The following is a 12,185-nucleotide window of genomic DNA, read 5'->3' on the forward strand; positions in this document are numbered from 1 at the left end:
CAAGGTCTTTTGCCCAGGGTAGGGGAGTCCAAACTCAACGGCAAAGGTTTAATTTAAGAGGGGAAAGATTTAAAAGGGACTTAAGGGGCAACGTCTTCAGGTAGAGGGTGGTGTCTGTATGGAATGAGCTGCCAGAGAAAGTGGTGGAGGCTGGTACAATTACAACATTTAGAAGTTATCTGGATGGGTACATGAATAGGAACAGTTGAGAAGGATATGGGCCAAACAGGACTGGATTAATTTAGGATATCTGTTTAGCATGGACCAGGTGGACCGAAGAGTCTGTTTCTGTTTTGTACAATTCTATGACCCTGTAAATATAGTCAATAATAGAAGCCAAATTATATAGCTTAAAATATACAGCCTCCTTCAGGACCAAATTATGGCGATAAAGTTATAAGCCATTAATAACATTCAGAAAGCAAAGCCTACAGGTCTTAAATTCCTGCAAAAGCTTTACTAAAAAAAAAACTAAGGTCAGGCTCACTATCTTCACTGGGGCCACCCCTGGAATGCTAACCCCTGATTCTATCACAGGTCAGATATGTCAATAATTAGGATAGATAAAGATTTCCACAACTATATCTCCCATAGAATTAAACTTATTCTTGAATCTTTACATCCATAAATTATATTATGTTGCCAAAATTTTATGAAACTTGTTCACCAAGGTTGGATAAGGTTTATATGTGGGAGGAAGGCTTGACAGCTCCTGAATGCTATTCATTATGCGAGTCTGCCTGGGGTACTCTCAACAGAAGCATAAAAGATTACTGATCAAGAAAATATTACTGCAGGTTTTGGAGTACAATAAAAGCTTGATGAAGACTTAACCTGATTTAGTTTTTTTTTCCAGCACACACAAATGCATTTAAGTGTAAAGTTTATCTCAGTACAGAGCAGGAAAAACTCTTGGATTCATTAAAAATTAGCTAAAGATATAAATAGTGACCCAAATATTAACTTGAAAAAGGCAAGTAAGTAGAAAAGGTTGCAATTTCAATTGCCCTAAAGCAACAAGTTAAGCTGATAGTTATGTGACAACATTTAGGAAGGTTAAACGAGTGTCAAAGTGAATTTCTTTTCTCCTTCAAACAGTATGAATCATTCAGGCTACTCTTACCCATCTTCATTTCTGCATTCCATTGTCAAGGAATAAATGGAAATTGCACTGCCAACCTCCAGAATTACACTTTTGCAATTAACTTCTAGAATGAACCTACTACAATGCCACACATTGCTCCCCTCCACCCCCATTTTCTGTCCCAACCTCTCTAACTCGTCTGACCAACAGCTCGCGTCTCATCAACTACTATGGATTTAAAAAGCATGATCAATGGAGTTGTTAATGTGTGCAACAATGCTCAACCAGAGAGAGACTACACTGCCAAAATGATCAGCATCACATTTAATCCATTTCTTACTGGTCTTACCTTCAGGTGGTCTATTGGACGTGGCAACAACAACAACACCATTTTGAAACAGGTTTTCAAAAAGCTGCTTCAGTATCATGGCATCAGCAATATCTGTAACCTTACAAAGTAGAAATAAAGCAATAAACCACCGAGATCTTTCACATATGTAACTGAATGAGGCATCTAATCATCAAATGTAACACGTTAAATCTTAAGTGTTTCAACACAGAAACATTTTATCACTTAATTCATTAGGTATTTCATAAAGGATACTCAAATGGATCTGTGCTATCTAAAATTGAAAACTTGAAGATTAAATCTGTTGAAAATTATTAGAGCAAGAAAATAACATCAACTGCACATTATAAAATTGAGTATGATTTGCATATGAATTACATGATGCAGGCCACTCAGTCTGTTATACCACTCAATAATATCATCATAATATAATGTACGAACCTGTGCCTTAAAAAATCTAAGTATTCTGCTTCCACTATATTTTGAGGAAATGAGTTTCACAAATTCATGATCTTTTATGATTAAAAAAAATCTACACATCTGATGTCTTTAAACATGCAACGCCATATTTGCAAACAGATACCATGAGTTCTAGATTCTTCCACAAGGAAACACCCTTTGCACATCCACCTAGACCATCAAGATCTTCTATGCTTCAATCAAGTCACCTCTCACACTTCTAAACTCCAGCAGATACAACCTTAGCCTGTTCAATCTTTCTTTGTAAGAAAACTAGCCTATTAGAGATATTAGTCTAGTAAATCTTCTCTGAACTGCTTCAAATACATTTACATCCTTCCTTAAATAAGTAGACCAATACTGTTCACTGTGCTCTCAACATGGGCTCACAAATATAAAAAAAGTGTGGACCTGAAGAAACACCGCAGGTCAGGCAACATCAGGGGAAGCGGAAAGCTGACACGTCCCGAACCAAAACCGTCCTGTTCCTCTGATGCTGCCTGGCCTGCTATATTCCTCCAGCTCCACACTTTTTTTAATCTCTGACTCCAGCATCTGCAGTTCTTGTTATCATGGTCTCACAAATGCCAGTATAACTGAATCATAATCAATTCCCCTCACACTAAACAACAACATTCTATTCATTTTCATTATTACTTGTTGTATCTGTACACTAACCAACCTTTCGCAATTCATACTCTAGGACACACAGATGCATTTACCCCATCTAATTCTGTTAGAACTTCATAGGTTTCTAGGAGTTCCTTCCCTCATTCTTCTGGGCTCTGCAATCTCTCATTGTTTAGATACATGCTTTTTTGTTATTCTTCCTGCCAAAAGGGACAATTTCCCATTTTCCCACATTGTGCTTCGTTTACCAAAATTTTGCCCATTCACTTAAGCTATCGCGTTCATAGTTTTTTTTTGCCTTCTTCACAATTTACTTTCCTACTTTGTTTAATTAGCAAAATTAACAACTCACCTTCACACAAAACAGCACAAAATAAAGGAACAGGAGTAGACCAATTGGACATTCCAGTCTGCTCCACCATTCAATATGATTATGGCTGATTATTCCACTCAGTACCCTGCTCTCATTTTCTCCCCAAACCATTTGACCTCTTAAGCACCAAGAACCACATCTAACTCTTCCTTGAAAACATTCCATGTTTTGGCCTCAACCACTTTCTGTGGCAGAAAATTCCATAGGCTTACCGGGTAAAGAAATTTCTCCTTATTTCAGCCCTAAATAGTCTATCCTTAAACTATGACCCCCTGGTTCTGGACTCTCTGATTAATCAGGAATATTCTTCCTGCATTTACCCCATCTAATTCGGTTAGAACTTCATAGGTTTCTTCGAGTTCCTTCCCTCATTCTTCTAAAATGAATATAGTCCCAACTGATCCAATCTCACTTCATGAAAATCCCTTCATCCAAGTCCATTTGCTAAATTCTCAGATAACATAAAACTGGGTGGGAAGGAGAGCTATGAGCGGGATTCAGAGATGCTTCAGCGTGGTTTGGACAAGCTGAGGGGGCAAATACATGGCCGATGCGTTATAATGTGGATAAACGTGAAGGAGGCCAGGAAATGAATGGCCGCACAATAGGGGTGGATTTTGAAAGTATTTAAGAGTGACATTGTAGAAGAAATATAATTAAGTGGGACAACTGTAGTCTTGGTAATCAAATCTAGTTGGGTATTTCTACCGTCCATTCATTCAAGTGAAGAATAACCTTTAGTTTAGATTTATGCCATTCAACACTTGAGGATTATGATGAGGTCCTGGTATATATTTCATATCCTTTATAAACTTGGAGAAGTAAATGGGAAGATCAATTTAAGACTACATCAGAACATAGCAGCTTAGCCAGGTGAATTGCTCCTGTGTGATGTGGAAATTCGGGGACACTTCCAGACTTCAAACTGACCATTTATACAGGAATAGTCTCCAGTGACAGTCACTAGAAATCCATGTTTCAGCTCTGGAAATGGCTCTGGATCCACTGAACTGTCCTTACGACCAAGACTTTAGTGGATAACATGTAATTCAAGGTATACCCACAGGCTGAAAGGGTAAACACCAGGCACAGAGTAATAACACCAGGCAGTTGGTGTAGAAGTCAACTGGGGCCACCTCCCTCTTGAACTGGGCTTCTATTTACTGGGAAAGATAGCTTTTCAGGGGATTGCTGCAACAGCCACATTCATGCTACCAAGGCCAAAGACTTGGAAGTAGTAGTCGACCATTCAACTGATACAGTCTGCTTCGCCATGTAATGAGATCCTGACTAATCTGATAATCCTTAAATCCACCTAGCTGTCTTTTCCCCATTACTGTTGATACCCTCACTGATTAAAAATCTGTCGATCTCAGCATCAAAAATGTTCAACAACCCAGCCTTGACAGCCCTGGATTGTATGTCGCCTCTCTGCTGCTAGGTTAAAAATGTCACTATGCAGCTGCAGAACATTCTCAGGTTGGAAGGAGAACATTGCGAAATCATGGTCCATGTCAGTACCAATGACGATGATAAAAGAGAGATGAGATCCTGCAAACAGAATATAGGGAGCTAGGATTAAATTAAAACATAGTAACTTGAAGGATTACTCATAGCACCACGTGCTAATGAGATCAGGAATAGAAGAACAAGCTAGGTGAAAATTTGTCATAAGGGAGTATGGAAGGGAGGGATTTAGATTCTGGAGGCATAGGAACTAATTCTGGGAAACATGGGTTCTGTGTAAGCTGAATGATTGAATCCCAACAGGACTAGAATCAATATTTTCATATAAAACATTCACTAGTATAGTGGGGAGTAAGTGGAGTTGCAGGGCAATGACAACCCGAGCAGGGAGACAAGAGCATGCGAAGCATAGATGGAAATGAAAGATAGAAAAAAAATGCAAAAGAGGGAGACAGAGAGAGCAAGGGCTATCAGAAAATAGGAATGGAATACAAATAAAAAGCATAAAAATGTCATTAAGATAAAAAGCACTATATCTGAATGCATGGAGTTTTCAAAATAAGACTATTGAACTAATGTCAGCAAAAATTGTTGTAAACGGGTACAAAAAGTTTGTGATTGCAGGGACATGTCTGTACAGTGAAGAATGCTGCAAAATTAAATCCGAGCTTATTCAATCTTTAGGAGAGACAAGGAAAAAAGGAAAGGGAAGTGGGATGACATTACTAGTGAAAGACGAAATCAGTACAATAGTGAGAAAGGATATTAGGGCAGGAAATATAGATATAGTAACTGTCTGGATGGAGCTATGAAGCAACAGGGGTGGAAACATTACTGGGAGTTGTCTATCAGTGTCCAGAAGATAGGGTAAGTAGGAGACATCATTAGGAAATTAGAAATGCATGCACGAAGGTTGTTACAGTAATCACGGGTGACTTAAATCTACCTACAGACTCGGCAAAGCGTCAGTGCAAAAGATAAGGTTGAAGCATTTACAACCAGCTACAAATGCTGAATGGATGATCCAATTCAGCCACCTCCAGAGATCATGAGCATCACAGATGCCAGTTTTCAGCAAATTTCATTCACTCCATGTGAATCAAGAAATGGCTGGAGGCACTAGATACTACAAAGATACTACACTGACCCCTGACAATGGTCTTGAAATAGTACTGATGAATGTCACATTGAATGGAGCCCGGTTTTGAAATTAGTGTCAGGTACACCATGACCTGCTGATGGTGTGCGCCTGTACTAACTCCTGTAACAAGGTGGCATGCGACACAGTTTGCAATACAAGTATAGAATCATGCAGCAGTAATCATTTTGCAATTACAAAGGACACTCAATTGCCTAAAAAATCCAATACAAAAACCAATTTCTCACTCTTAATTTTTAAATCCATTATATTCAAGTATAAATGAGTCTGACATGTAGTCATAGCACAATTTTATGCATGTACGTTATTATACTGCAACAAAGTAGTGTACCAGTGTATACCCATAGCAGCTTCTGAGACACAAGGATCGATATTTGCTGCATCCGATACCATTTCCAATACTATTACTTGCATCTCCTTGAGCTTCGGTTAGGTTTATTAGCATCTTTGAATGATTGCCCCTATTTATTATGCCACAACGAAACCAAATTTGAACTCTGGCTGCTTTCCTTCAATAATCTTCTGTTCCAACATGTAAGGTACAAGTGCATATTTTCACTCCAAAGTACCTGCTATTTGTGTTAACTCTAAGTGTTAACAGCTTGACTCATAACTCTTGCTTCTAAAAATATTTCTGCTAATTTCACAGAATTCATATTTTTCACCTTAACCATCTGTTATACAGAAGCACTAAATACATAAACATAAATCAACTACTGAGCTACTGAAATCATGATTCTTGATGACTGAGTACTCACCATCAACACTGAGTCTGCACCTCCCATTCTAATGATCAGATCTGCATTCATGCTAGACCTTTGGATATTCTTAATTACCTCAGATCCAATCAACCTTCTCTTATCCTTCATCAGCCCTGTAATTCAGCTAATTTCCAAGACCTTATCCTCTTCACAAATCTTATTCTTTCACTGTCTCTCTTCTCACATGCTGGCCTTTTCGGATCTTGTCCTACAATTGCCACTTGCAGAATACTCTGCAACAAATAATGCTCCACATACTGGCTCCATTTGATGAGTACCATCATTCAGTTAACTTTTTGTGCACGTTTTCTTTGCCTCAAATGTCACTTTTTTATATATTTAACCCCAAATTCTGCAAAGGGAAATAAATGTTATTTCAGTTCACTTGAAATACTATCTGTGTTGATTTCCAAAGCTGGGATTACTTCTGAAGTCAATCTTGATTTCTGTTCAATTGCCTCACCTGTTGCATGTAGAATCTTCATTCCATCCCATACATCCTGAGCCAAATTACCTCTGTTCTTAGGTTTTACAGATCACTGGTTCAAATGTTGCTTAGAAACTAGTTGCTGTGATTGCCTTAATCCTTTAGCAACATCTACTCTTTTGTCACAGATAATAAAATGTGAGGCTGGATGAACACAGCAGGCCAAGCAGCATCTCAGGAGCACAAAAGCTGACGTTTCGGGCCTAGACCCTTCATCTGATGAAGGGTCTAGGCCCGAAACGTCAGCTTTTGTGCTCCTGAGATGCTGCTTGGCCTGCTGTGTTCATCCAGCCTCACATTTTATTATCTTGGAATCTCCAGCATCTGCAGTTCCCATTATCTCTGATACTCTTTTGTCACAGCCTTTTTTCTATTATGAAATTCATCTGCCACCTCAATTTCTTCTTCAACAACTGACATGACAAATATCACAATATACTTTCACCTTTGCAGATTGTTCATGTTCAGAGGCAAGTGATTATTCTTATCATGAGGATCAGATGCATATGCGACAGGTAGGCTGGTGAGGATGAGATCAAGTTTGTTTCTCCCTCTTATTGGTTACCTCATTTCCTGCCACAGACACAGACTAGCACCAATATATCTGTAAGAGTGACCATTGCACAGTCCTTGTGGAGATGAAGTCCCACCTTCACAAGTAGAACATTGTGTTGTGTGGCACCATTGTCACACTAAATGAGGCAAACATTGGCCAGATCTAGGAACTCAAGACTGGATATCCATGAGGCACTGTAGGCTGTCAGCAACAGCAGAATCGTAGTCCAGATATATCTACTCAACCATTACCATCAGCCCTTTGTATCAACACTGGTTCAATAGAGAGTGGCAGAGGACATGCCAGGGGCAGAACCGGGCATGCCAAAAATTGAGCAGTCGACCTGGTGAAGCTAAAATAAGACAATATGCATGCCTATCAGCACGAGCAACAAGTGACAGACAGAACTAAGTGATTCCACAACCAATAGATCAGATTTAAGCTTTGCAATCCTGTCACATCCAAGTGGTGGACAAATAAACAACTCACTGGAGAAAGAGGCTCCATAAATATCCCCATCGTCAATGACGGAAGACACATCAGTGCAAACTGGCAGAAGCAGTCGTAACAATCTTTAGCCATAAGTGTTGGTTTGATGATCCATGTTGTCGGCATCCATAAGTCTTCAGCTAATTTGATTTATTCTATGTGATATCCAGAAACGGTTGAAGGCACAGGATACTGTAAAGGCAATGGACCGTCACAAATTTTGGCAATAATACAGAATACCAGTGCTCCAGAATTTGCCATTGCCCTAGCCAAGCTCTTCCAGTACAGTTGTAACACTGGCATCCACACGATAATGTGGAAAATTGTCCAACTATGTCCTGTACACAAAAAGCAGGACAAATCCAATCCAGCTAATTACCATCCCATGAGTCTAATCTCAATCACCAGTAACGTGATGGAAAATGCAAAAAAAATGGTGCTACCAAGCTGCACCTGCTCAGTGAAGCACAGTTTGAGTTCTGCCAGGGCCACTCAGCTCCTGACTTCATTACAGCCTTGGTTTAAACATGTACAAAAGTGCTGAATTCCAGAAGTGAGGTCAGAGTGACAGCCCTTAACATCAAAGGTCACATTTGATTGCATTTGACATCAAGGAGTCCAGGCAAAACTGAAGTCAAAGGGAATCATGGGAAAAAGTCTCTGCCGGTTGGAGTCATACCGGACACAAAAAAAAAGGGATTGTGGGTTGTTGGAGATCGGTCAGCTGGCTCCAGGACATCTCTACAGGAGTTCCTCAGGGTGGTGTCCTAGACCTAAACATTTTCAGTTGCTTCATCAACCACCTTCCCTCTGTCATAGAGTCAGAGTGGGGGTGTTTGCTGATGATTGCACAATGTTCAACATCATTTGTGATTCCTCAGATACTGTAGGAGTCCATGTCCAAACGCAGCAAGACTTGGATAAATATCTATGCTTGATCTGAAATGTGTCAAGTGACATTCATGCAACACAAATGCCAGGCAATGACCATCTCCTTTAAGAGCCAATCTAACCACATTCAACAGTCATCACATTCATCGCTGATGCCCCTACTATGAATATTCTGGAGGGTGCCAACGACCAGAAACTAAGCTAGACCAATCATACAAATATAGTGCCTGCAAGAGCAGGTCAGAATAGGAATCCTGCAGTGAGTAACTCAGCAAAGCTTCTTAAGCAATACCTTTCAAGCCAAAAACCACAAACCATCTAAAAGGGTACAAGATACATGGAAACACCACCATCTACAAATTCGCCTCCAAGTTACTCACTATCATGACTTGGAAATATATTGTTGTTCCTTCAGTTTCTTTGGGCCAAATGTTTGGAATTCAGAGACTGCAATTCACCATCACCTTCTCGAAACAACTCAGGATGGACATGGACAATAGATACTGGGCCAGCGCAGCGATGCCCACATCCATGAGGAAGTTTTAAAAAAATTAGGCTGGACCAGTTATGAATGGCAGTTTTCCTCCCCTGGAGGACATTAAATACTCAGATAGAGGCCAGTGCAGGGGATATCGACTCCTGGAGCGTAGGCCAGTGTGGAGAAAATCAAGTCCTACAGGAAACTTACCTTGGAGCCGCTGAGAACTGGTGTGGGGTTAGTTGTTGGACTGGGGTCTGACCACATGTGGAAGCCCCTGCACTCAGCTAGCACAATGTAATGTTTATTTGTAATTTGTTTATCTGACAGTAATATCTACCTGTTTAACTATGTCATATTTCAAACTGATACTATGAATCGCTAAAGTAATGCAACTACTTTTTATTTTATATTCCTCTTTTAATATCTAAAACTTGTATCTAGATATTTTGTACCTAAGATGGCGCCATAAAAGGCAACATTGTAAACGTTTCACTGTTCTCCTGGCCTTCTGTACTTGAGAACACGTGGCAATAATGGATATTCTATTCTATTCTAAAAGTTACATTTGGGCTACCTTTTTTCATTCATGCATTTTATGGAATTCAAATTTTACCTTCTACTATGATAGAATTCAAACCTATTATCCCAGGATATTAGCCTGGGATAGTAAGTTACTAGTCCAGTGACATTAGCACTATGGCACTGTGATATGGTCAGCTCACTGGCCCAGCAAAATCCACCACTTGTTGAGACAAATGTCCTATATACCTGGCATCATGCCAGTGCCAAAATTCATCTACCACATTATTTTTGTGTGATGGTCAGCATGTCTTTTTGAACTGATGGTGGCAATTTGTCAGGACAGACCATCCATGTGTTTTCTTTGAAGTAGCAGCATGAAATCTGCAAACGTCATCTTTTGCACCAATTTCAGATTCAGTCTCTTTTCCAGCATAATCCAATGTAGGCTAAGCACCACCAGGGCCTCAATCCCTTCCACAAGTTATATGATATGCAGTCAGCAGTAATTTGATTGGGGCAGCCATTATTCCATGAGGTAATTTTGAAAAGCCCTACTGAGGCATCAAGTTTACTTGGTGAGCAGCTAGCGAGGGCCCAATTCACAAGGTTGCAGATATAACTGATCCTGCAACATTCAAAACCAAAAGGTATCAAACATATATTGACCAGTGACCAGGTGCAGCAGATTGTACTGGAAAGCTCATTAGCAGATTTCTCAATTTGAGCATCAAGAAAAGGGAGTTGATTTAACCGTTCCATTCCAAAGATGAGATTAAGCAGAGGAAGGAATCTATTAAGATATGTAACAAAATTCTTAGATACAGATGCAGATTCAAATCTGGCAAATGTCTTATCTATTTTATGAGAGCGGGTCTCTATTGCCATGCAGTGTTGTACACCTTGATCCTCTTTAAGCAAACAGTAATAAAAGGTTATGGACAGGAGAAGGCCATTTGGCTCACTGTATCCATGCTGGCTCTCTGCAAGAATAATTCAATCAGTTGACAACAGACTCCTTGGTCTGTTCCATTTAGCTCTGCAAATTCTCTCTCAGGTGCGTTTCAAATTCCTTTATGAAAACTCTGATCAAACATGTTTTCGTGACACTGGAAATACATTTAATTGGTTGGTCGAACAAAGAACTCTATTCCACTTTAACTAATTAGATTCATCACATGTTATCAATGGACCTCTTCAGCACTAACTGATGGGAGAAGGCTCTTGTAATGCAGTGGTAGCATCACCTCCTCTGGAGCATGGCATGTGGTTCAAGTCCCATCTACCACAGAAGTGTGCCATAACATGTCTGAACAAAAGTTAGATCACGTAAGATTCAGGGAACGTTCGCCAACTGGATACAAAATTGGCTTGATGGGAGGAAACAGGATGGTGGCAGAAGGTTGTTTTTTGGAGGGGAAGCCTGTGTCCAGAGGGGTTCCGCAGGGATTGGTGCTGGGTCCACTATTGTTTGTGACGTATGTAAACAATTTGGATGAGAACATAGGGAGCATGGTTATTAAGTTTGCAGATGACAGCTAAATTGATGTTGTACTGTACAGTGAAGAACGTTATCTCAGAATACAACAGAATTTTGATCAGCTGGGCCAATGGGCTGAAGAGTGGCAGGTGTAATTTAATTTAGATAATTGCAAGGCATTGCATTTTGGTCAGGCAAACCAGGACAGGACTTACACAGTTAATGGTAGGTCCCTGGGACGTGTAGTCAAACAAACAGGCCTAGGGGCGCAATTACATTGTTCCTTGAAATTGATGTCTCAGATAGACAGGGTGGTGAAGAAGGCGCGTAGCATGCTTGCCTTCATTGGTTGGTGCACTGAGTATAGGAGTTGGGACATAATGCTGCTGCTGGACAGAACAATGGTGAGGCCACTTTTGGGGTACTGAGTACAGTCTGGTCACTCTGCTGTAGGAAGGATGTTTTTAAATTGGAAAGGATACAGAAGAGATTTACGAGGATGTTACTGGGACTGGAGAGTTTGAGTTATAAAGGAGAAGTTGGATATGCTGGGATCTTTCTTCCCTGGAACGTAGGAATTTCGGGTTGACATACAGAGGTTTAAAAAATCATGAGTGGCACAGATAAGGTGAATAGCAAAGGGTTTTTTCCCCTAGGGTAGGGGAGTTTAAAACTAGAGGGACAGAAACAGAAGTTGCTGGAAAAGGCTCAACAGGTCTGGCAATATCTGTGAAGAGAAATCAGAGTTAACATTTTGGATCTGATGACTCTTCCTCAGTTTTGTTTTTGTTCAAGGCTGTGCTACTTGTGCGGATCTGCATTTATGCGATTACCACACCAACCTAGTCAGAGCTAAGTGATCACTGTTCCTTTGGAGGAGACAAAGAAATCAAAAGTGGCAAAATATTACGGCTTTACTTACCTGCAGTGAGTGGATGAAGAAGCGAAAGTATATTATTTTAACAAGATTTTAACTCCAAGGAAATAATGAACCTACTGG

At 40.0% G+C, this 12,185-nt stretch overlaps 1 protein-coding gene across 4 annotated transcripts in view; it reads right to left on the reverse strand.

Moving 5' to 3' along the window:
- afg1lb (AFG1 like ATPase b) overlaps positions 1 to 12,185 on the reverse strand; it is a 144,466-nt gene that overhangs the window by 64,495 nt on the left and 67,786 nt on the right. For 2 of the 4 annotated variants that reach the window (XM_048531914.2, XM_048531918.2), the window contains one exon: positions 1,434 to 1,533. The exons of the other annotated variants lie outside the window; for them this stretch is intronic. In XM_048531914.2, coding sequence (XP_048387871.1) covers positions 1,434 to 1,533 — 100 coding nt within the window. The remainder of the gene's footprint in view (positions 1 to 1,433; positions 1,534 to 12,185) is intronic. 4 annotated transcript variants of the gene reach the window in all.

The sequence above is a fragment of the Stegostoma tigrinum genome, chromosome 4, assembly GCF_030684315.1.
Source record: "Stegostoma tigrinum isolate sSteTig4 chromosome 4, sSteTig4.hap1, whole genome shotgun sequence".
Lineage (NCBI taxonomy): Eukaryota > Metazoa > Chordata > Chondrichthyes > Orectolobiformes > Stegostomatidae > Stegostoma > Stegostoma tigrinum.